The 26251-nt window shown below is 32.7% G+C and overlaps 1 protein-coding gene and 1 long non-coding RNA gene across 2 annotated transcripts; both read left to right on the top strand.

Annotated features, from left to right (window-relative positions):
- Nucleotides 1-4878: 4878 nt before the first annotated feature.
- Nucleotides 4879-14117, top strand: LOC128292691 (uncharacterized). The gene is made up of 3 exons (XR_008282632.1): nucleotides 4879-5034; nucleotides 13170-13256; nucleotides 13898-14117. It is a non-coding gene; the product is annotated as an uncharacterized LOC128292691 (long non-coding RNA).
- A 7053-nt stretch (nucleotides 14118-21170) lies between these two features.
- LOC108450073 (auxin response factor 17-like) lies at nucleotides 21171-25899 on the top strand. The gene is made up of 3 exons (XM_017747517.2): nucleotides 21171-22604; nucleotides 23840-24597; nucleotides 25520-25899. The coding sequence occupies exons 1-2, from the start codon at nucleotides 21585-21587 to the stop codon at nucleotides 24554-24556; spliced, it is 1737 nt and encodes a 578-aa protein (XP_017603006.1). The 5' UTR covers nucleotides 21171-21584; the 3' UTR covers nucleotides 24557-24597; nucleotides 25520-25899.
- Nucleotides 25900-26251: the final 352 nt, after the last annotated feature.

Raw genomic sequence — 26251 nt, 5'->3', positions numbered from 1 at the left:
CTTTGTTATGTGCGCTTCTTTTGTTTTCCTCGAATTAAAAGCAAAGCTCCTATTTGGGTTGGCCTGGCTTTACCTGACTATTAAACAAGTATAATGGGAAGTATTAAATTTGAACAAAACAACATTTAGGTATGTTTGATTTGATGAAAATTGACTGTCCAAAATATTTTTTTTTTGAAAACATTCTGTTTTTTAAGTGTAATTCAAGTTTAGGGCTTTTAGCTCAATCTTTGTTTTTAATAAATAAAAATATCAAGTTCTTCAAAAAATATGATTTTCAACTCCATAAAAACCTTGAGCTTTGATAATATATACAAGAAAATATCAACATCACATGCGGTGCTAATCTAAAAACATTCACAAGATCGCAGTTTACAAGAGAAGTCGTTTTTGGCTGTAGTTTTTCAGACAAATCAACAACATGATATCGTTAGTGCTCTTCTTAGAAAGGTATCTAATTGCTGGATGAGTATTTTATTGAGTCGATTTTAGGAAAGTATCTAGTTGTAGGGGTGAGTATTTTATCGAGTTTAGTAAAAAGTTTTCGAGTTAGTTAAGTTGACGAATCTTATTTTAGCAACGGAACTCAATTTGAATTTTTTTCCAATTGAATTGGATCGAGTAAAATTTTTTTGAGTCAAATCAAGTCAAGTTAACGAATCTTATCATTTATACTCAATGTTGTGTTTACATGAACTGATTATTTAACTAGTAGATGAAGTATAAGATTATTTAACTACATACATAATATAATGATTTTGTCTTTAAATTTAGTAAACATTTATCAAAACGACGTAATTTTAACTTTTATCTTAATAGTTTTGAATTTTAACTAAACATTTATTATAACGACGTAGTTTTATCTTTTTTATTTGGATTTTTAGATATTCATAATTCAAGTTAAACCGAAAAATTAATATTTTATCCGATTAATCCGAATAACTTGATTAACTCAAATAACTCAAACTATTTAATTCAAAATTTAAAATTTAGTTTTTTGAATTGAATCAGATTTTATTCACCCTTCCTTCTTAATTGTATACTGATGATTATAAAAGATTGAAATCCCATTTTGAAATCGTTGTTGACAGCTAAAACATAACATGATGAAGTAAGAAATACAAATTGCAACACATTCTAAATAATCCTCGTGGAGATGCTAGAAGTCGCAATTTTCATCAACGAGTGCTCCATGATATATGTAAACACCTGTACCACCAAAAATGGATTCATCAAAAAAATCTTCGTATTTGGATACAGACCTTAGGCATTACATTTGAATAGATAGAAATTAACAAAATTTGGAAAATGTCAGAGAGACAATGTATGCATTAATTATGAAACCACCTTAATGTTTTGAGCATTTGTAAAATCTTGTCCCACAAGTTATTTGGGGTATTCTCGGATATGTTTCCCACCAACGGCCTCCATAAAAGTGTTTATTGCAGCTTGGCTTGAAAAGGTTGCAGCCTTGCTCCGTTTTTCTCTTCTCATATGATATGATCATTGAAGCAGCGTCCATTGAGTTTAATTCACAACAAATACAAATCAATATATATCTAAAACAGTGCAAAAAAGAGTAAAGAACAGAAAAATGAGTAACCCCAGGCCGGTGAAAGAAAGTTGTACAAGTGCATTTCGCAAGAATTCATTTCTATGATTAACATTTGAAGGGCAAAGCACGATGATGTGATTTTAACACGTAAAAGTTGGAATAGCATCGTGCTTGTCATTCGATTTTTGTTTATTTAGGTAGCGTAAGTCAATAAATCTCATGACATCAATAAAAAATAATATAATGAACTAGTACGGTATTTACAAGCAAGAAACAAGCTATTAGTAACCATTCACATAAATTTGAGAATTTTGAGTAAATATATATGATTTAAAGTTACAATTATCACCTTATTAAAACATTCTTCAACATCATATCACTTATGCTTTCGGTTGAGAAGTGAGATTTTGACCACTACTTAGTATCAATCCAATAGAACCATTTGTAAGAATATTGTGTTCTCAAACTCCTTCACATAGGTTGCTCTTGTAGACTTCCACAAAATATCTTTCAATACTTTTCTTTGGTGGAATGGTTTAGACTTAAAATTTGTATGTATACACCTGACACAATTTATGTGCTCAGCATTAAGGAATATCTCTGAAATTCTTTCCATAAGCCTTTATTAGCCGCAAAACCATAAATATATATCAAGCTAATACTTATATATAAAATGTATTTTACAACTAATAATATTTGTATAAAAATATATGCATCGTGAGAGCCAAGTACAGCCTTTACAGATATTAATACAAGAATATTTTTATAAATTATTATTGTAGGAGGATTTGAACTTAATACTCTCGGTTTGACTTTTATATAATGATTTTATAAATATATTCTTTACATAATGTTTTATTCACCCATTTGCGTCATAATCTTGTAAACGTGATACAACTACAGAAATGTGCCAATATATGTATAAAGAAGGAATAATAATTTATTTAACTGTCTAATCTCATAAAAAATTATTTTAGTTATTTATTTAATTTTTCGTTTTTTATCCCTTAAACTTACGTTATTTTTCAAATCACCCAAAATAGATGAAAAAAGTCAATGTTTGTTAACTTCGCTAACATAATAGTCTAGCTGTATGCCACATCAGCAGTTAATTAATTTTTAAATTAAAAAATATTTTTATAATTTTTTTAAAATATTATATTTTTTTGAATTTTTTAAATTGAAAATAATAATTAATTGTTGATGTGGCATTCACGTGTATACTAGTCAACCAAGTTAACAAACATTAACTTTTCCATCCATTTTAAGATGGTTTATCAAAGTACACAAGTTCAACGGTTAAAAAGGTGAAAAATTGAATAAGAAATTAAAATAACTTTTTTTTGTAAAGTTAAAAGATCAAATAAATCATTATGCATTTTTATATATATTTTTGGCACATCTCTTTAGTTCTACTATGTTTACTAGATTATGACAAATATGGGTGAATAAAACATTATGTAAACAAAATATTTATAAAAAAAAAACTATATAAAAGGCAATGGAACGAGGTGAGGCGAGATGCATGATGAAGATGTATTTGAGGATCAAATTGATTGAATTTATATATATGGAAGGTTAACTTTGTTAAATTATTTTAAATTAGGGTTAGTTTGATCAAATGTGTAAATGCCGAGAACTAAATATGTTATCATACCAAGTAAAAAAAGGTCACCTCACCATTTCTGTTAGTGATTTAATCAATGGGTGATCAAAACAGAAATGAATGATAACGTGATGAAATTGAAAATTTTTGTAGTTCGATGGTTAAAACAATAATACATTAATAACTTTGTAACTAATTGTATAGTTTACCCAATAAAATACTCTAAGATTTTGTGGATAGTTAGTTATATCAAAATTATTGATTTGATATATTGATAGTAAAGTTTTCATTCCACACATAAAATAAAGATATTTGAGAATTTTAAGTTGTTCAATATTAATTATGTATTCACTTTCTTTAAAATAGTTTATTTTCAAATTATTGGTGTACCAAAAAAATATTATTTATATTATTTTTAATTTTTAACTATTAATTAAAAATACATAATAATTTTTAACCTTATTTACCTAATTAAAAAACTCATTATTTAAGGTTTAATTACATACATAAACTTATATTCGAAATTCATCTTATTTGAAACTCCATAAATTCTATTAAAATATATCAAATAATTATCTATAATTTCTATTAAAATAATTAATGCTTTCTTTAAGAAATTCTTTAATGTTTAATATATATACATATAATAAAATTTAATCATGTTTAGAAAGTCAGATTTATGTATAAATATTTATAATTATACATTTGTGGCATATTTAGATAACTACTATAATTAGTATATTTTATTAAATTAAATATAATTAGACCCTCCTAAATTCTTATAGGTAATTAGAAATAATTAAATTCAAATCTAATTATCTTTCTAAAATGTTCGATTTAAGTTTTTTTAAACACTTTTATACAAAATGGTATTTTAATTTTAGGACAGATTTTTAAATATAATTATAGATAATTTCTTAATAATTTTGAACTACTAAATAATAAACTAAATTACTATAAATTATTTATACTAAATATAACTAAATTACATAATATTTATTATTAATTATTTATACTTTGTTAATGACCAATTAATGATAATAAAGATTATATCTTTAATGTTAAAGAAGGAATGACCCAATCAATATGGAATGTTTTTTTTCTTGAGAAAATACCGGATATTCGTTGAAATCAGGCCCAAACATAAAATCCAAAACAAAACCAAAGTAGACCCCAAACATGAAAAGGTCCAAAAAAATGAAAAAAACCAAAACTAACAAAATAAAAAAACGGCCCAACAACAATTAAGACTAGCAGCAGAATCGACGGGGGAGCTCTAGAGACTTCGTCCCAGCTGTAGCCAACAAATAAACCCCCTCTTGAAAATAACAAAACTGAAAGGGAAAGTTATCAGAATCATTATTACCACCCGTCAAATCCAACAAATATCACCCCGAAAAACAAAAACCTTCTCTTATACGCAATCCCTTTGACAAAACAAAAACCACCAAAAAAAACGATCAGATATCCTCATATAACCCCTTCCAGACTCCTCTTCAGCTTGCCAAACCTTTGTCACCTGCATGTTTTTTGTCCATCTGCGATCGTCCATCACCTTCGCTTCAGCACCAGAAGAAATCCTCTGCAACAGATAAGTATTTTCCCCATTCTTAATGTCTTCAGTAGCAATAAGATGAGCAACCTCGTTAGCTTCCCTATTGAGAAAGCGAAAAGCACAATATCTGAAACTCAAACTCATTTTTTTTTGAATCTTCAATATACACAGCAATTTCAGATCTATCTTCTTTCTTCTCTTGCAGCTTATGAATCACTGACCTAGAGTCTCCCTAAACTTCCACGCCCTTCAGGCCGAGTTGAAATCCCAGATCTAGTGCCTGATAACACACCAACACCTCGGTTGCAAAAGCAGACGGTATATTATTATTTATGATAGTTTTTGAACAAATAACTTATTCTTTTCCATTTCTAACCACTAATGTAACACCCCGTACCCGAGACCGTTGCCGGAGTCGGACACGAGGAGTTAACGGCTTAATCCACTCATTTTCACAGTCCATTTGAAAATTTTCCAGACAGCTGGCTAATTGCGTCACTGTCACCTTAAAAATCATAACTTGAGTTCCACAACTCGAAAATCAGTTTCGTAATTTTTCCCTGAAACTAGACTCATATATCCATCCACAAATTTTTTTCTAGAATTTTTGGTCAAGCCAATTAGTACAGTTTATTAGTTAAAGTCTCCCCTGTTACAGGGTGCGACTACACTGACCTTCCTGCATTACGATTTGGATATCTCCCTGTGCAGGGCTTCAATACTGATGCCGTTTGTTTCTACGGAAACTAGACTCGAAAAGGAATCTGTAAATATATGGCATGACTTCTAATTAGCTCTGGTAAATTTATAATGAATTTCCAAAGTCGGAACAGGGACTCCATTAACCGTTCTGGCCCTGTCTCACGAAAACTTAAATATCTCTTAACATACTGTTCATATGATCGTTTCGTTACTCTCCTATGAAAATAGACTCGTCAAGGTTCGTTTACATAATTTATTCACTATTTAATTCCATTCTTACTATTTTTAGTGATTTTTCACATCCACGTCACTGCAGCTATCAGCATCTGTCTTTAAGGTAGGCTTTACCTATTTCATAGTTTCCATGATTCAACTAGCCCTTAAACATAAATAGCACAAAATATGATCATGATTAACCATCCCAATGGCTAATCGTTTCCAAACATTTCCATACCTCTTAATGAACAACATACAATGATTATAATACCCTGCCCAAAGTATACTTAAGCCATTTTCGCATGGCTATCCAAATTTACACAAAACCGAAAGGTACATGACCTACAACAAAAGGGTAGTCCTATACATGCCATTTCAAAGTTCAACCAAAATAGTATACCAAGAATGAGCTTTGATAGTGTGGGCGACTTCGACTTCAAAATCCGAGTCCGATAGTGAAGAACCAAAATCTATAAAATGAAAATCAAAGAAAACGGAGTAAGCATTTAATGCTTAGTAAGTTTGAGCCATGAATTTAAACACAACCAAAGTATAGCATTCATGTAGCTAAACAGATAATTTCATATGCACAAATTCTCCATATCATACTTACTTCACATACCAACCCTTATATTCATGCACAAAGATCAACTTAGCCAAAGGCCGGTAGCTCATTTATCAACGAGCGAATACTTATTTGTAAGGGCTCAACTAATTCAGAGCACATACGAAACATACCTCATTGTTGGGATTTCACAAGCGTATTAACTGAAATTTTTACAGCAAGATCATTCATTCCCGAATCACGTACCTTCGGAATTTAACCGGATATAGCTACTCGTTCAAATGCCTTCGGACATAGCCCGGTTATAGTAGCTCGCACAAATGCCTTCGGACTTAACCCGGATTTAGTAACTCGCACTAATGCCTTCGGCTTAGCCCGGATTAGTAACTCGCACAAATGCCTTCGAATCTTAGTCCGGATTTAGTAACTCGCACAAATGCCTTCGGATCTTAGTCCGGATATAGTCACTTAGCACAAAGCCTTCGGGACTTAGCCCGGACATCATTCGAATAACCATGCACATTTAACAATAAATCATGACACATTCCGTATTTTATTTTCATTAGCAAAACTCAAACACAAGACACTTATCACACTTGCAATTTCGCTCAATAGCCACATACAAAGAGCATGATCTAATCAAATCATAATCTAAGTTCTATTACTCAAAAACTTACCTTGGATGTTGTCGAACGGCTTCAACGGCTATTCGATCACTTTTTCCTTTCCTTATCCAACTGTGGGCCTCTAAGCTCTTGAGCTAATTCAAACAAATTTAACTTATTAAAGTCTCATTTTGCTAGCTTATGGCCGAATATGACAAGGAATTTGATAGGTCATATGGCCACCTTTTAGCTCAAATACACAATGATCATACGCATTTTTAATCACATCAAGCAATTTAATACAATTCATTCGAACATCAAAAGAGAAGCTCAAGGTACTTAGCCCATATATACTTTAGGCATTAGAGTCACATATATATATATATATATGGAATCCCGAATCAAACTCAACATTTTAGCTAATATTTCCCCCTTGGCAGAATTTTCTAAGTCAAGCTAAAGCCATCAATAGGCTACCTATGGCCAAACATACACATCAACTCATGTACTCATTCATGTGGCCGAACATACACATCTATGCTAAGGCCGATTGCAACACTTAATACATTCTACAAGTATGGTCACTTGTATTGACTAAACACCATTTGTTTCAAGTTCAAAACTTGGCTAATACACATATATACACTATTAAAGCATCCTCTCCTTTCCATTAATTCAACACATGCTACCCATAATATACAAAATTATATTCGGCCTTAGCACACAACTTGCTAGCCGATTCTTCTCCATCTAGCAACTAATGCACATTCGAGCTCATTTGTTAGACTCTACTTCATCTAACAACAACCATATTTTTTTTTTCTCTACTTTCTACCTTGGCCGAATGCATCACAACACCATATCATTTCGATTTTAGTCATGGTTAAACAAAGAACTTAATGTCTCACTCAAGGATGCTAAAAAGGAGATTCAAGAGTCATCAATCCACCATCACATGCATCATTACAAGCTTCACCTTTAGCATGCAATTAACATCAACACAAATCCACCTTAGCCGAATATCATCTCCATGACATAGTAAAGGTTTGAACCATGGGCTAGTTAGAACTTAAACTAACAAAAGAAAACATGCATGAATCTCATGGCACAATATCAAACTTACCTTCACCTAGCTACAAGCATGGCCGAATCTCTTCAACATTTCCTTCCTTCTTTCCTTTGAATTTTCGGTCAAGAAGAATGAAAAAAGGATGGACACATTTTTTTTCTTTTTCTTTCTTCTATTCACGGCAATGGAGGGGGGCAACCACACACATTTTTTTTTCCTTTTTCCATTTCTTTATTACCCATACTCATTATTTTATTGTTCCTAACATACATCACTATAAAACATGTTTGTGACATGTTTCCACTCATAGCATGGCCGGCCATTAGCTCAAATATTGGGCAATTTTACATGCAAACCCACCATTTCTACAACATGCATTATTAGGCCACTTTACATTTGCCTAGCACATTTCTAAATTTTCTCACATAAATCCTTTTGACTAAATTCGCATGCAATTTACTAAATCGAAGCCTAAAACTTTCACACATTCATAATCACATATTTTAGACAATAAATATCATGTTCAAATAATTTGGTGACTCGGTTTAGCGGTTCCGAATCCGCTTCCCGACTAGGGTCACTTTAGGGCTGTCACAACTAACCCAGAACACAATTCCTTTCTTTGACTATTGAAAGCTGCGTCAAAATTTATCCTCAGTCATAGCCCTGATGGAGCAACCTATCTGGTTGTATGGATTCTTCTGTCAGGTAAAACCTGCTTCACCCCATTAAGTTCCTTTAGGTAGTTTGTAACAAAATATGCAATTTGGATCCTCAATCGCATTTTTCCCTTATGAATAAATCTATTTCTAGACGTCCAAATCCCTCATAATGTGCACGCAAACCTCTTACACATGCCCAAAGAATTAGATTCAAAAATTTTTTTTAACCATTCAATGAATTCGGTACTTTCTTCTGAGACAGGCCAAACAATATCTAACCTCTCCCATGTTTCCTTTGCAACAGGACAATTTTTGAACAAGTGCTCCCTCGTTTTCGCTCCCTTTTGACATCTTCGATAGGTGGCAAACTGTAATCTTAATTTTAGAGGGTAAATCTAAATTTCATAGTCTCTTGTAAAAAAGTTCGTAACTGTCCTGTACTTGAGTCTGCCCAACATGTGAGAGAACTTTGTGGCCACTTCGAACCGAATACTCTCCAGTAGGTTCATCTCGCCAGATGATAAGATCCTCATGTGAACTCAAAGACAAAAGGATACATAAAATCCTCTCAGCATTCGTCTCCGTAAAGTTATTAGAAATCAACTCAGCATTCCATTTCTTTGTACTAGTATCAATCAAATCTGCGACTTCTAATAGCCTCGAATTAGAAGTTGAATTCTGACCACTAAGCACATCATTTCCAGGAACCCACACATTATCCCAAATAGAGACCTTCTGCCCATCACCAATCCTCCAACCCAGTCCTTTCAAAAGGAGGCATTTTGTTACCCACAAACTCTGCTAGGTAAAGGAAGGTAAATTACCCAATTTGGATTTTAAAAAATCAGAATCCTTATAATATTTTGCCTTCAAAGTACTCGCTAGTAATAAATTAGGGTTACGTAACAAACGCCAACCCTGTTTGGCCAAAACTACAATATTAAAAAAATTTAAATCATGAAAACCCATCCCACCTTCTTCTTTGAGTGGGCTTAAGGACTTCCAATCACACCAGTGCATGCCTCTCTTCCTATTACTTTTATTCCACCAAAAAGAGCTCATTATGTTTTCCAACTCCGTGCACAAAGATTTTAGCAAAAGAAAATAAGCCATCGTATATGTGGGAATTGCTTGCAAAACGACTTTTATAAAAACCTCTCTACCTCGTGAAATATGCCTAATGCTCTAGCTGTTAATCCTTTGTTTCAGTCTATCTTTCAAACATTGAAAAGTAAATTTCTTTTTTCGTCCCACCATGTTTGGAAGTCCTAGATATTTCTCAAGGTCAATTGAACACCGAACGTTAAGAACCTGAAACACCAAGTTCCTATCATGATCATTTACATTCGAACTGAAAAAAATCATGGATTTTTCAAAATTAACACACTACCCCAAGCAAACCTCATATTCCCTAAGGATCTCTTGAAGTATACTTATCCCCCTATTCGAAACTTCCCCAAATAGAATGCAGTCATCTGCAAACATGAGGTGGGTGATTGATGAAGAAGTTCTGTACACCTTGGCTCTACAAATCTTTCCCTCCTGACAAGCCAGTCTTATTAACGCTGACAGACCTTCTCTACAAAATAAGAATAAGTAAGGGCTTAGTGGGTCCCCTTGACGTAAACCCCTCGTAGACCTAAAGCTCAATCCTTCTTCTCCATTAATTAAGATAAAGTATTGAACAAAATTAAGACAGCGAATAACGAAATCAATAAACCCATTTGCAAAACCCAACTTAGACATTACGCATTTGATAAAATGCCACTCCACTCTATCATAGACTTTACTCATATCAAGTTTTAAGGCCATAAAACCTTTTCGCTCTGATCTTTTGTTCTTAAAAGAATGAAGTACCTCGTATGCCAACAACACATTATCAGTAATGAGCCTTCTAGGAACAAACGCGCTCTGAGAGTCATCGATACAACCATCCAACACCTTTTGTAAATGATTGGCAACGGACTTAGCGATAATTTTATAGATCACTATATACAAACTGATAGGGCGAAAGTTTTTCAGATTAATAGGATTGGCAGGTTTTGGAATCAACACCAACTGAGTTCTGTTTATTTCATCCAACGAGTGACCATGATTTAACACATCCAAACAAAATTCACTAGTATCCTTACTAATGATATGCCAGAATTTCTGATAAAAAATCGCCGGAAAACCATCAGAACCAGAAGTCTTTGTAGGCCTCATTCCTTTCAATGCATCAGCAATTTCAGCCTCTGTGTAAGGGGCCATCAGACTTTGATTCATACTATCTGATATGCACGATTTGATCTCTAAGAGTATGTGCTTCACATCTTGAACTCCTCTAGATTCAAATAAGTCGAAAAAATATGCCTAAGCAATATCCCCAATCTCTCTCTCATTGGTTGCAAAAGACCCATCAATTCTCTAAAGCTCACTAACTCGATTAGTATGCCTTCTCTGCGAGGCACATTTATAATGAAGTGTTTTTATCACCCATTCGCAACCAGTTCACTCTTGCACGCTGTTCCCAATATCTCTCCTCCTTATTCATTTCCATATTCAAGTGAATTTTAACCTCCATAAGTTCCGCCAAAGTCCCATCTGATCTCTTATCACCATTCAATTCCTCAAGTCTTCTATTTAACCTTTTCACCTCGTACCTTTGTTTGGCTTGAATTTTGCCTGCCCAAACTTTCAAACCGTTTACAAGAGTTGACATGCGATTAAAATAAGATCCAGAACTTTCTTCCCAAAGCTTTCTGATTTCTTCTTCACACGACTCCTCAAGGACCCACCAAGATTCAAAATGATATCGAATAAGACTTTTCCCCTTCTTACCAACCTTCGTTTCAAAGAACAAAGGACAATGAGCTGAGAAAGAGTGCGGGAGATGCTCCAGAGAATAAGTTGGAAAAGTTTAAAGCCAAGTATCCGTAGCAACTCCTCTATCAATTATTTCCCTAATGTTCCACTCCAAAATTCGCCCCTTTTTCCTAAGTAAACCAGGGACTAGAAAAACCAATGTTCTCCAAAAGACAATCCTCTAACGTTCTACGAAATGCCTCAGTTTTAGCCTTTTCCCTTGGTATACCTTATTGCTTTTCATGTGCAAGGAGAATATCATTAAAATCTCCCCTAACCAACCAAGGCAATGAATTATTTCTCCCCAACCGTCTAAGTAAATCCCACGTCTCTACTTTATTTCTAACATCCGGAGCCCCATAAAAACCCGTAAACAGCCATCGATGTTTTCCTTCATCTTCTTGAATTTCCACATCAATGTGATTTTTTGAGAGACTCTTCAAATTGACCAAGTGTCCCCCATTCCACTCTAGACTTAATCCTCCTCGAGAACCTTCAGCCGGAACGTCAATACCGTTAAAAAATCCACACCGTTTCCTAACCCTTTCCATTCTATTAGTATTCAATTTAGCCTCAATGAATAAGACAATTTGGAAATGATAAATTTTTAGCATGTGCTGAAGTCTTCTAACTGCTCGCAGACTCCCCAATCCACGAATATTCCAACAAAATAACTTCATTGCTGTGGGTCGGCTTGCCCAATGGTAGCCGCCGATACTTGTTGATTTTGAGCGAAACACCCACCACAAACCTCTAACGAATCCTGTCCATTAGAAACATTAGAGATTAAAAAATCAGACCTTTGTCTTTTTTTTTCCTTCCTCATTAATTATTTGAGCGTCTTCTAATTCGCATTCCATATTTGACAACTCCATTTCAGTCAAAAGCCCCTTCCGTGTAAGAGTCTGATTTAGACCCTAATCGGAACAGTAGTTTTAAGACCACGTAACCGATTCTGAAAAAATATTTTAATATTATTTTCTATGTCTGTGATATGTGAATTTATATCTTCGAAGTTTCTGTGATTTAATTTGTCTGTTTCTATGCTTAATTATGAAAAATGATTTACTCGCATAAATGATAAAATTTGCATGCCATATATTCAATGTGTTTAATTGGCATTGCTTTGGATTATTATGGCCTTATGTGGCAATTACTCCATCGAATTTATGAGTGGTCATAAATGACATTGTTTTATGTAATTGATATGTTTATTTATGAGGGATACAATGGTAATTCGTGCTTTAACATGAAATAAAGAAAACAAATTGCATGAATGTGTTGAAAGCCATTTTAGGTTTTGGCTAGCTTAATCCTTGATTAAGGTATGAATTTTCGTCTGTTTTTGAAAATTTTTACGTTTCTGTGATCGTTGCTTCGTGTTATTCAAAACCCATGTCTGAATTTCTGTTTCTGTTGAAGATTATGAAATGTGCCATTGATGATTATATGAGCTTTGTAATGTTTTTATATGGATTATGAAAGATATAGGTGATATTATCATGCTTTGTTCTTGAATTTTTTATGGAATAGAGCTATTTGGGCTAATTTGTGAAAATGAGGTTTTGAAGGACTGAATTGTGAATTAAATATGTTATTTGGGCTTGTATGGAGGATATGTATATTCGGCCAAGCTATAGTCTTGGTGAATTTTTCATATTTGTGAAAAATAGACTAAATTGTCAAAGTGTGAAAATGTAAGGGCTAAAATGTAAAGTGCCCTAAATATGTGTTCATGGATTATTTTGCATGAAATGAATGATTGAATGGTTGAATTTGAATTGTATTAGATCAAGAACAAAGAAAATCGAACTTAGATCGAGGGAAGTCCAATATAGTTGAATAGTCGACTCGTTTCCATCTGAAATTCGTACGAGGTAATTCAAAATACAATTACGTGTTAAATTGATTGAATGTTGTATATACTAGTTATAATCTGTATTGGACGGCTATGAGAGCCTGATGAATGAATTCCGAGTAAATTCTGATAATATGCTAGTATCTGAAAAGCTCTGTATGTTTTTAAAGGAACGTTGTCATCGATCCTAAATATCGTGTAAAATCGTGTCTGGGACATCGGTATCATATCTGAATTCGTGTAAGACCCTGTCTGGGACAGAGGCATCGATACTGAATTACATGTAAGACCACGTCTGAGACGTTGGCATTGTACCCGTTTATGAGTATCTGTATCTTTTCTGAACCATCTGATGATAGAGTACGACATATGGGAATGAATATATGAAATGTATAATCTATACAGATACGTTTGTATAGTAGTAAATTTTTTAATATGAAAGACTCTGTTTCTGTGAAATAATGAATGCGTAGTATGTATGAAATCATGGAAATAAAACATGACATGTATACAAGCAAATGAGCATAGTTAGGCTCATGAACTATTCTGTGAATTCTTACTGTTGATTTGTACTTTATATGCTTTAATAGTTAGACCAACTGTATTTGGCTTACTAAGCTCTTTGTAGCTTACTCTGTGTGATTTTTGTCTATTTTACAGTTATCTTAGCTACTCAAGGCTCGGGGATAGTCGAGGATTGTCACCATACTATCGAACTCATTTTGGTACTTTTGAAAGTGTAAATATTTTTAAGTATAGCATGTATAGGATAGAATGTATATGTATTTAAGTTTTGATATGTATATATGTTATGCCATGAGAGTTGGCTAGCAAATGGTATGTTTGTGCTTAGTTTTGGTAAATGGTTTGTGATGCTAAATTGTGTATGCTTGTAATGGTTATATGGCCTTGTATGTGGTGGTCATTTTGAAATATGCCAAGTTGAGGAAATGGTAAGTTTTAGCATGAGTTAGAAGATGCCATAAGTGAGTTATGAAATGAGCATTTTGGCATGTTGTTGTAATAAGATTTTTAATATGTTTTGGTATGGATTTGAATAGGTTATTGAATGATGATGATTTAGTTATAATGAAGCATGTTTTGAGATGGTTTTGGATAAATATTTTGGTATAAATGTTGTTTAATATTGCTGGTAGGAATGACCCAAAAAGGGGTGGCAAGTTGGCTTAAACCAAGCCTGCATTGTGCCACATGGGCAGGGAACACGGGCGTGCCTTGTGGCCGTGTATGCAAAGCAGTAACCTCTTAAGATCACACGGTTAAGACACATGGGCGTGTCATATGGCCGTGGGCTTAAGTCAGTAGCCAATTAAGTATCACACGGCCGTGTGTAAAAGTCAATATGTATACTTTATTTTGGCACGGCTGGACCTCATGGGCTTGTCTGGTACCCGTGTAAGGCACACGGCCTGATCACACGGGCGTGTGACCTCAATAGAATTGAATTTTTTTTTTAAGTTCTGAAAATTCTGAACGTGTCTGGTTTAGTCCCGACATTTTCTAAAAGTATGTCTTAGGTCTTGGAGACATCCATAAGGGATGAATTGTTGAATTGCTTATGCATTAATATTATGTGATATCTGTGATTCTGTATGGATCTGTGATGTTCTGTCTGTCTGGTAATGCCCCTTACCTATTCCGGTGACGGTTATGAGATAGGGGTGTTACATTCCGCCCCGGAACATTCCTTAAAACATCATCATTTAGAGCAGGTCCCACCATTTGAATTTTCCCATGCCTCACACTCTTTCCATCAATATGACGAAATTTCCCCCCTTCTTGGTCTTCATTCAACTCTTCAATAGATTTGGAACCTTCCAAATTTATCCCAAGGATATTATTAAAATTACCCCATAATTCACGTCCTTGATTTTGACTTGAATTATGGTTATATTGCTGCTCAAACTAAGGCTTTCCAAAATGACAACTGTCCCCCTTATCCCTTAGCCAGATGCTGTTGATCGTGAAAGCCTTCCTCGCTTGAGCTTTCAACGATAGATCCCACCCAAACTCCATTTCTTGTGCTCCAATACGTAATCTCACCAGACAAAAGTTCTCACCATTTCTAAGACAGCCACATAAAAAACAAAACAATGTTAATTTTTCATATTTAAAATTTGCATAAGAGAACTTTGACTCAGCAATCATAACTTTCTTTCTTCGTTTCAAAGGTTTTCGCACATCAATCTGAACACATATACGCATGAAATTCCTATATCCATTAAGAACCTACTTTGTATCATATTCTAGAAATCTGCCAACAAAATTTCAAAACAGAACCGCCATTGAATCTCTAAAAAAACCCGGAGGCAAGTCATGGACTTGAACCCACCAATCTGAATACACCAATGAGATAGACATCGGGTCTTCATTCTCCTGAATCTGATGAAAAATCAAGAGGTGGTTATTAAAAGTCCAAAGAGCACTTGTAATAACACGAGAAATATCTATTTCATTGAAAAAATTGAAAATAAACCGTTTTTCCCCCAGATCTGATATTTGTACCCCTTCCAATGAATGCTAAATGTTTGCCAAAGTATTCATCAAGGCTGGAAAATGGACCACGCTGTAAGGAAACATCCCACCAAGCAGAAACTATACGCAGAATTTTTTTCTTCTGATTCCTCCGGCAAAGAGAAAGCCTCATCCTTTGCATCCTCTAGATTCAGATCCGCAATACCACGTTCCATCACTCACATAGCAAATCAAAACCTCTCCACACCACATAACCAGAAGCAAAACTGCAACAGAAAACGCAAAAACAGTAAAGAAAAAGAAAGAGAAAAGAAAACCCTCAAAATCGTGCCAAAACGGCAAAGTGAAACGTGCCAAAGCGACAGACTATCATTTTCTGTCTTGTCGTTATTTCCTTGTTAACATTTCACTTATATAATCTGGATAAAGTCATATTAATTATTTACTATCTCACTCAATTCGGCCAAAAGTGCTCATTTTCTTTCCAGAAAATTTGCACTAAACTGATGCGTTTGATTGTATAAACATAAGAACCAAGGCTTGATTAATATGGAATGTTAATGTAATTAAATAAAACTAGCTTTTGTCCCATGCGATGCATGAATTGATTATATTTAATAATTAAAACATATTAAATTACTTCAATTTAAGATATTTTAATTTAAAATTTTAAAATAATATGTCAAATTAAATTATTATAAGAAATATGTTTTAGTTAATTAAAAAGTGGAGTTAATTTAAATTATAAATTTTCCTTTAAAAATAACTCAGCATAATTTTTAATAGAAAAATTTCAATTTAAAAGTGATTCTAAATATTAAAAGTATTTAAATTCAATCTTAAATTAAAAGAAGTAGTATATATTAATTAAGACTCTCATATTAACATTATAGCGAGTATTACATATTAATTAAGATTATAGTAGATGGCGTAGTAAGCAATAAAAGCTTCTACTTATATGATTTAAAAAATATATTTAGCTTATTTTATATAATAAACATATAATTACGTAAAACATATTAAATGTCTAATTTAATAATTAAAATATTTATTTTTTGGTGAATTACAATAAGAAGACAAAACTTTAATAACAATGCAACTATTTCATGTTAATATGATATTTTTAATTGTTGCATTAATATGGATAAATTAATTTGACAAAGTAATATTATTTTAATAAATTAGAATTATAGTACTAAAATTTGCATTAGTTTCATGCCAATATGATATGATCTATTGCTGTATTTTTACATTTGCTTTTATCTCAGAAGTTTTATTTTATTTTGATATCAAAAGTTAACATTTTTATTAATTTCTATTAAGTACAAATAATCAAGGCATTGGAAAATAAATTTTAATTATACAACACATTAAATATAAGGGTAAACTATATAAATAGTCACCTAATTATACTTACGCTCATGTTTTGATCACTTAACTTTAAAAAATTTAATTTAGGCACCGTAAATTGATAACTAAAAGCATTTTTCTAACTAGTAAAATAACATATTTAGTCCTCAATACTTACTTATTCATCAATTTGATCCTAATTCTAAATAATTCAATAAATTTAACCATTCATATTTATAAATTCTATCAATTTGATCCTAAAACTTCCTAACTAAAGCTTCCAAGTTTTAAAATAAAAGCATTTCACACCTCTAAATTGTTTTATTTATGGTTGAAATTATTCAATTTAGTATATATAACCCTTTTGTTTATTTTTAATAAGTCGTTGTTAGAAATTAACTAAACACTATTAAAAATAATAGAAAATTTTAAAAATAAAAATATAATAAATTTATATAAATAATTTATATCTTTATAAATATTTTTTTTTCACTCTAACTAACATAAATTTAGTTTTAGTTTAACTTGGTGAATGATTTGACGCTAAATTAGATTATTAGTGATACATATTACTTATTATGGATTTAATAATTAAAAATAAATATAACACATAATAATTTCTTAATCAGTTTATATATATTTTCTCTTACATAATTATTAATTGAACCATTGGATTTTTCAAAGCTATGTTTTTAACTCTAGATTTAATTTCTAATTTCAATGACCAACTTTGAAGACTTTTTCTTTGTACCTTGAAAGAATTATCATACTGATAACAATAAGAGTAAGTTTGAAGTGTTTTTTTTTAAAGGGTTTTGTTTTCATTTTCTTTAGCCAAAATTTTATCAATGAAAGGGTTATAAAATATTATATTTAGAAGAAAACTAATGAAAAAGAAAAGAAAAGAAAATAAAGATTTAAGATAAACTCATTAGTATTAGGAATTGACTTGGAAAACGGCTCATAATTGAAGAAGGTTTTTTTTTTTTTGAGATTTTATAAATTTATAGATGTGGAATGTTTCAGTTTTAAAAATTAAAATTTTGATTAGGAAGTTTGAAGATCAAATTGATAGAATTTGTAAATGAGAAAGGTTAAATTTATTAAAGTTAGGTGACCAAAGCAAAAACATAAGCATAATTGAGTGATCAAGTATAGTTTACCCTAAATACAAATAATCAAGTAATTGAAAAAAATCAAATTTACACAAATTTGGCATCATTTACATGTCAATAAAGAATAAGGAAAACCATATTAAATTAGATGGAAAATTGATTACATAAATAAATCAAATAGAAACATGAAATAAATCTTCATAATCATTTTTCTTGTATGAATTCAAATCTAATTCTTTTTGATGAAATTGAACCTTCGATCCTGGAATTTATTATTATTTAAAAAAATCAATATTGAAAATTGTAAGTGTAATTTGTAATAACACTTAATAAAAAATTGAATGTAAAGTAAAATAATTCAAAAGGATAAATTGAAAAGCTATTACCTGACTTTTATGGGATGAAATTTTCTGATAACCAGTCGATATTTGTTTTTATCTACTGCGATGAAAACTCTTCCACGTACAGCTTAATAAAAACACACCACATTTGATTACAATAGGGGAGTTATTGTCAATAAAAACAGAAGATTCAAAATACGCTTAAGGGTTACCCAAAAAAATAGTGTTAATGGTGCAAAAAGCTTTTTAAAAAAACCATTGCTTTTATTAAAAATTATAAAATTAAAATTAAAAGCTATAAATATGATTAAATTTTAAATAAAAAATTCAACTATTAAAAACTATTAAAAATATAAAAATAGTAATAAAATATAAACAATTATAAAATTTTATAAAGTCGTAAGAAAATTATACAAAATGTAAGAAAATATAAATTTTGTAAAAAATTATAAAATTATCGTACTAAAAGAAACATTTTATAAATTTTTCTATAATTTTTATTTTTATTTTATCATTTTTCACCATATGTCATGTTTGTATTGCTACACGTGATGACTTTAATTGATTTAAACTAGGGTCGTTAAATTTTTTTGTGATTTTTATATAATTTTACAATTTTTATTTGTTACGATTTTTGTAAAAAATTCTAATTTTAATAAAATTTAAAATTTTATTAAAATTTATTATTTATTATTATTTATAATCTTTTTCTAATTTTTAATAAGAGTAGGAGCTTAATTGCTTATTTTTTAATTTTAAAAGTCTTTTAATGCATTTTGAAAGTTAAAGTACCCATTTGAGTGAAAAAGAGAGTAGAGGCTTAATTGCTTTTTTGAAAAAGTTTGATGGCATTTTGATATATTTTGAAAGTTTAAGTGCTTAATTGAGAAAAAAATTAATTTTTTTTTTTAAAGTTTGAGAATTTTTTAAGCTTTAAAAATGTAAAAATATATATTATACATAATTTACAAAAACTAAATAATAGAATATAAATCAAAGTTTAAATTTAAAATGATACCTTCAAAATTTTCTTGAACGATAACTCAAAATATTATTTATTCTGTGTTGTTTATTGCAGACAATTTATTTATAGGCTCTCTATAAATTCTAATTACGGTAATTGTTATTTTACTAAAATTATTTTATATATAGTGCTAAATATATCTTTTCTAAAATATAGGGAAAAAAATTATAATTAAATGCTTTGTAGAATTATTATTATTTAGTATATATTTCCAAAAAGTTTAATAATTAATATGGGAGATAAATTGATGACTTTTTTTAACATTAATTTCATTATAGGTTATTATTATATATAAGATCTATAACTATCTATAACCCTTCTCCAACTCTTAAATAGGATAATAATTCATTTTAACACATTCGAACCTATATATTCTTGCATTAACAACAATATCACTACCAATTAAATTAAGAACTAATCACCTTTTTAATGTCTATTGTCCACATGCTAATTCATAAGGTGTGCCACTTATCAAGCAAAAAGACTACACCACAACTGAATGTTTCCCTTTTTGGTTAAAAACTTTACTATAGAATATATAGTAGGTTCCTTGTTAATTATATTAGTAATGATATTGTAGAATATATTTTCATGAATCACTGTTTGTTAAGAGATTTTAAGTGTTATTGATAATTTTATAATAATTAATATTTTTTAAAATTTAAAATTAATTAATTGTTTAATTACAATTTATATTATCAAAATATAAAAAATTACTATATAATTATAATCTATTAATCAAATATGTATAAAGAATTAAAATTTTAATTAAAAATATATAAATAATTATAAAAATCAAAAGAGGAGGTGCTTTAAGTAAATGTCTAGAAATTCGCCTTGGACTAGACTTCTAAAGGTCTAATCTAAGTTTGACCCCACATTTTTCGAATATGATAATTCGGGAACAAAAGTTCTTCCAATAGGTTGGTCCACCATGTACTCTAAACCCATCCTCTATTATTAGGCATAGGGGGAGCAATTGGAATGAAAAGATGGAGAATGTTGGATTTAATATATAAAAAAAAAAACATGAAATGATAGATAAGGACTATAATAAAGAAGATCCGTATACCATGATAAATAGCATCTACTTCCTCATGTTTAATAATATTATTTATTTTTGTTAGATTAGAAGGAAATTAAGTTGAAATTATCCTCAATTTTTCATTAAGCAGGGAAAGGTTTTAAACAAAATTTCAGTGTTAGATTAAACCATTGATCTCTTTTGTAAAAAAATTGAGAGTCCAGATTATTACCATGTCATGGCTATTGCCAGTAATTATTGTGTTTAAATACGACCCAAAAAACAAGAGAAAATTAAATTAAAAAAATTCCAATGTCGGTAGTGAATGTAAATTGCGACAGCTGGGCAGAGAGAGGGAATCCAAATCCGGTCGTTGCAAAATTCCCTTTCTCTCACAAATCACAACCCCCCCGCCCACCCCACCCCACACACACACCCCAACCAAACAGGGATTCACTCAATATGTCTCCGTCGACCTTTTTCCAAATGTAAAGTATTCACGACCATTTGATTGGTTGACTTCCTCTTACCATCAAAAGGTTATTTTCGTACTTTACTTCAGAACAAACTTCATCTTCATTTCCAGAGCGATTGTACTCTACGTTTTGGAAGGTAGAGCGTCCACAACGACGACGTTGAGACGGTTATGTAAATTTCTAACCGACCATATATTCTGCCCTTTTTTCTCCCCGAAAAGGAAAAGGAAAAAAACAAACGCTAACATAACAGCATTTGGGTTTCGTGATTGCCCATCTGCCCGTCCTTGCCCGCTTCTCCGACCTTGAGACGGAACTCTCTCTCTTTCCTACCTCACCTCTTAGAGTCTGCGTCAGAGTCAGACACACCATAAAATACTATAAAAACATAAAAACAAATTAAAAATATAAATCTCTCAAGTAAAAATCTAACAAACATCACTCACTCTTAGACTCGCTGCCCCTTTTCTTTTTAACCCTTTTGAATTCTCTCCTCGTTTTATTAAACCCTAAGCGGCCCAATGCCGCCTTCACGGTCTAGTCCTCCGGAGCTTCGTCATGTTGATCCAAGGATCTGGCGAGCTTGTGCCGGCTCTTCCGTTCAGATCCCCACCGTTAATTCTAGGGTTTATTACTTCCCTCAAGGCCACCTTGAACAAGTTTGCGGTTCCACTCCCAAACTGTCCTCTCTCGTACTGTCTAGGCCTCTCATCAATTGCGTTATCTCCGACGTTCATTATCTTGCCGATCCGAAAACCGATGAGGTCTTCGCTAAGCTTTTACTCACCCCTGTTGAAACTTCTAGGCTTCCTAATCAATTTCTAAATGTGAATGGTGAAGTTGAGGATTCTGATAGGAATAAGATCGTGTCATTTGCTAAGGTTTTAACGCCCTCTGATGCCAACAACGGCGGTGGATTCTCCGTCCCGCGGTTTTGTGCCGATTCTGTTTTCCCGCCGCTCGACTACAATGCTGATCCGCCGGTTCAGACTCTCTCCGTCACCGACGTTCGCGGCGGTGTTTGGGAGTTTCGTCACATTTATCGAGGGACGCCACGTAGGCATCTGCTCACTACGGGATGGAGCAAGTTCGTTAATCAAAAGAAGCTTATCGCCGGCGATTCTGTTGTTTTCATGAGGGACTGTAATTGGAAAATGTTTATTGGAGTCCGGCGAGCAATGAAGGCGGGAGAAGGCGGAGGGGATTCGGGGAGGTGGAGAGAGCCGAGTGATGGAGGAGCAATGAAAGGGGAAGGAAGGGGGAGGATGACGGCGGAGGCAGTGGCTGAAGCGGCGGAGAAGGCAGTGAGGGGGTTCCCGTTCGAGGTTGTGTATTATCCTCGGGCCGGTTGGACTGATTTCGTGGCGAGGGCGGTGTTGGTGGAGGCTGGAATCAGTACTTACTGGGCTGCGGGGACCAGAGTGAAGATGGCAGTTGAGACGGAGGACTCCTCGCGATTGGCTTGGTTTCAAGGGACAGTTATGTCTGCTGCTGTACCTGATTCTGGCCCCTGGATTGGCTCGCCTTGGCGAATGCTTCAGGTAAAAGTGCTTCGGGCTCAATTGTTTGAATTGTGGTTATTCATTGTGATTAGAGCTTCATTTATATGGCGGGTGGTAGACCGGTCATCCAAATGAAGTTTAAATTGAATGTGGTTTACTGTTGATCTATTTTCAATGAACAATTTAATCAGTAATAATCCAGAATTATGCACTATACTTTCAACAGTATTTAAATTAAGTGCACTTGAAACTGAAAGAGTACAAAATGCTTATATAACGTAAGTTATGGTGTTTTACTTAGGAATTGAGGTTGGAATGTTCTACAGCTCTACGAGTAGACTGCATTTTACTTCTTGTATATCTGTTTTTGCATCACCCCCCCCCCCAAAAAAAAAAAAAAAGAATAAAAATCAGTGCCCTATATTAGGCTTCAAATCATTATTAACATTTTAATGAGACTTAAGAAACAGAAAGTGGAAAAACGTCAACAAATTTTAGAGTTACTCTTCTTAGGAATTTGACCAAGGATGGGTGGTGCCAATCAGATTAGACTTGTAGAATTTCCTTAGAATCTCATTCAGATCAGAAATGATTTTGTACCAGTTTCTTTTCTTTTCTTCTAGGTTGTGTTTGGATTTTGTGTGCCTTGTTAGGTAGTGTTTTCTCACTCAAAGTAAGATGGGTGTTCTTATTTTTTCTGTTTGTTGCATTTTGGCAAGGTATTTGTAAAATCATTAAATATTTGACTTGATATTGATTGTGGGTAATTCTGAATTTCTATTACTTTATATTTATGAAAGGAATAAAGGATTCATTCAATTTTGAGCCACCTGACTAACAAAGAAAATGAGTTTAGTCATGTTGAGTTAACTTCAGCCCCATCAAATCATGTTTCCTAAGTTTTAAATTTGATGCTTAGGTGAGATGTATCTTGTGATATTTGTATGCCATACTATCTTCATAACATATAATAGGTAAGCTTTTGGTTCTATGATCAAGGCTTGGTTTAATCTCTCTCGCTCTCTCTTTTTCTTTTCCTTACTCATGTTCTATGACTGGTACTAATGATAGAAAAGTTTATTCATATTTTGAAATATTTCCAAGGCAGCATTTTGGGGGTGGGTTTGTGGTAGGATGGTGTTTGTTTAATCTTTATTAAAGTTTTTGATGGTAATTGAGTCTAACTTTTTAATTTCATCAATGTTGCTACTTATAGAATTTTTTTTCTCCTCTATCTTTTGTGACTCACTATTGCATTATATTTATATCATTAGGTTGCTTGGGATGAACCTGAAGTTCTCCAGAATGCAAGGAAAGTGAACCCATGGCAAGTTCAAATTTCTTCCTCCTCACCGCTTCATTCCTCGTTCCCCTCGGAAAAGAGGCTGAAGTTTTCTCAGGATTCAGGGCTGGCTGATGCAGAGGGTGAAATCTTTCCTGTGTCAGGGTTAACTAATTCAACAATGGGGTATTTGAATCCATCACTGTTGAATTACAATTCTTTTCCTGCTGGCATGCAGGGAGCCAGGCAATATCATTTTCACTTGCAAAGTTTAACCAACGATGTGAGTGAGAATACCCCAGTGATGTCCACTGATAACTTCTCTGGCAACTATGTGGTACCCAAGCCAACTAGAATATCCACTGAGCTCAATATTGGCAGTTCACAGTCTGAAAACTTGTCACCTGATAGTCAGAGCAGCATGGTTTCCTTTGGCACAGAACTTATTGAACATGGGGGTTGCAACTCAAGCAAAGTAGGTGTTGGTTCGTTTCGATTGTTTGGCAAGATAATTGCTTTGAAAGAGCCTGTCAGAAGCAGATTTGATGATGTTGGTTGCATGGATGATGTTGGAGGTAAAAGGCATGATGAAGCTGTGAGTGAAAAGAACTCCTTAGATCTTTCATTGACTTATGGCTGTTCGAAGCTGCTTGACAGGCTAGATGTCCAATGCCAACGAGCCTCAACTTTTGATGGCTTCTCCTTGTGAATGAATTGTTGTCCAGATCATGCAGATGAGTAACTGTTTAGGTATGGTTTCTGTTATTGGATTTTACAATTTTATCATGCTGCTACTGCTATTTGATGCTTACATGAGGCCTGGATGTTATAAAGCTTTATCTATTTTTCATCCTGTTGTTCTAGAAATGATCTGTTTTCCTTTTCCATATTCATCTGCTTGCCTGTGTATTTTAGTATTAGGAAGGTTGGGGAAAAAGTTGTGACCAATGTCGTCTAGAGAGTTGTACCTACATTTCTCAAAAAAGAACACTGGAATACATAAATATTTTAGTTGTTGCTGGCCGGAGCTGACTGCTTGTCAAGAATGAGCGTGCACCCAAACTAATAATTTCCCTATTTCCAAAGGATGTATTTGCCTGCCATTAATTTTCTTTGAGCGACAGTATTAAAAGGAAATAGAAGAGTTGAGCCAGGAAATGGTTGAAGACTTGAAGCAGGCTTTGCTTAAAGTCATAAAAACAGTTTGTCCAATTTCTCATGGTTTTGTGGTACACCCAAAAGCCTTGGTCTCCAAGGGGTCTGGTCCAAAAAGACTTTCGTTCAGGATTTTGAGAAAACCAGTTTGCTTTGTGAGTGTTTTTCTGGGGTTGGAATAAGGTTGGCTTAATAATAAGAAAACAAAATCTAAGGGTATGTAAGAAAATGCATAATGGTGATCTATTTTGGTCTAAGCCTAGTTATACCTGTTAAACGCACACACGCACACACACACACACACACACACACACATGTATATATTAATTCCTAAACATCATTTATTGAATATGAGCTCCATAATTTTGGTGTAAAATAGTATCGTACTGTTATATTCTGATGCATAGCTTTATATACTTACCCGCACAGACGCATTTCAATACTGGCTTGAGGTGCTATTGTTTTCTGTCTGACCCATATATTGATATGTTGTTCGCTAAAATATTTTGTTTTGCAGGTAATTTTAGGCAGGCAGGCAGGCAGTCAGGAGGTTGACACCTGATATGATTTTATCTCTAGTTGTTTACTTGCTCATATAAATACGTGCTTAGGTTTTGATTCTAGTCTGTGTTAAAAGATGTTGATATTTGACACAATCTCGGTTTTTTCCCCCTTTTTCTTCTTGGTACTAAACGACAGTGGAATTTTTTTCGTGTGTGTGGACGGATGCTTAGATTGGAATTGGAGTTAGAGCAAATTAGTTGACTCTGCCATTTCCGTGTTACATTATCTTTTCTGGGCTCTTTTTCTTGCTAATATGATTATGGTCAAATTTTGATTTTGGTCTTTTGACTATCCCCAAAATTGAAATTTAATGTTGATAGTTTAGTTTGACAATTTTTTTGTTCACTTAATGTGAGGAACTAAGTATAGTTTAAATCGATAATAGTGTTAAAAATTTAGCGAACTATGAGGCTGATTTTATTGAAATTATGAATTTAGAAAATTTTATTCTTTTATCAAATTTGAGATTTATTCTCTTTATTTTTAATTTTAACTCCAAACCTGAAGGTGGTACTATTTTGAAAAATTATTACTCGCCTAATGAAATCTTTTTCAAGACTAAAATATCTACTTACCAACCTCAATTCCGCAAAAACAAGAACGAGAAAAGGGCTTATTATCTCTTACCACACGGATGAATTGGAGATTAGTGGTTTGTTTTGACGTAGTTGCGTTGTCGGGTTTC

The sequence above is a fragment of the Gossypium arboreum genome, chromosome 5 (genome assembly GCF_025698485.1).
Source record: "Gossypium arboreum isolate Shixiya-1 chromosome 5, ASM2569848v2, whole genome shotgun sequence".
NCBI lineage: Eukaryota > Viridiplantae > Streptophyta > Magnoliopsida > Malvales > Malvaceae > Gossypium > Gossypium arboreum.
The sequence above is the reverse complement of the archived record's forward strand: the minus strand, read 5'-3'. Positions and strand labels throughout refer to the sequence as shown.

Bases quoted from the DNA above. Each gene is read 5' to 3' on its own strand.
- LOC108450073 (XM_017747517.2), top strand. From the start codon at position 21,585: ATGCCGCCTTCACGGTCTAGTCCTCCGGAGCTTCGTCATGTTGATCCA. The intron at 22,605-23,839 runs GTAAAAGTGCTT...TTATATCATTAG, and splicing joins CGCCTTGGCGAATGCTTCAG to GTTGCTTGGGATGAACCTGA.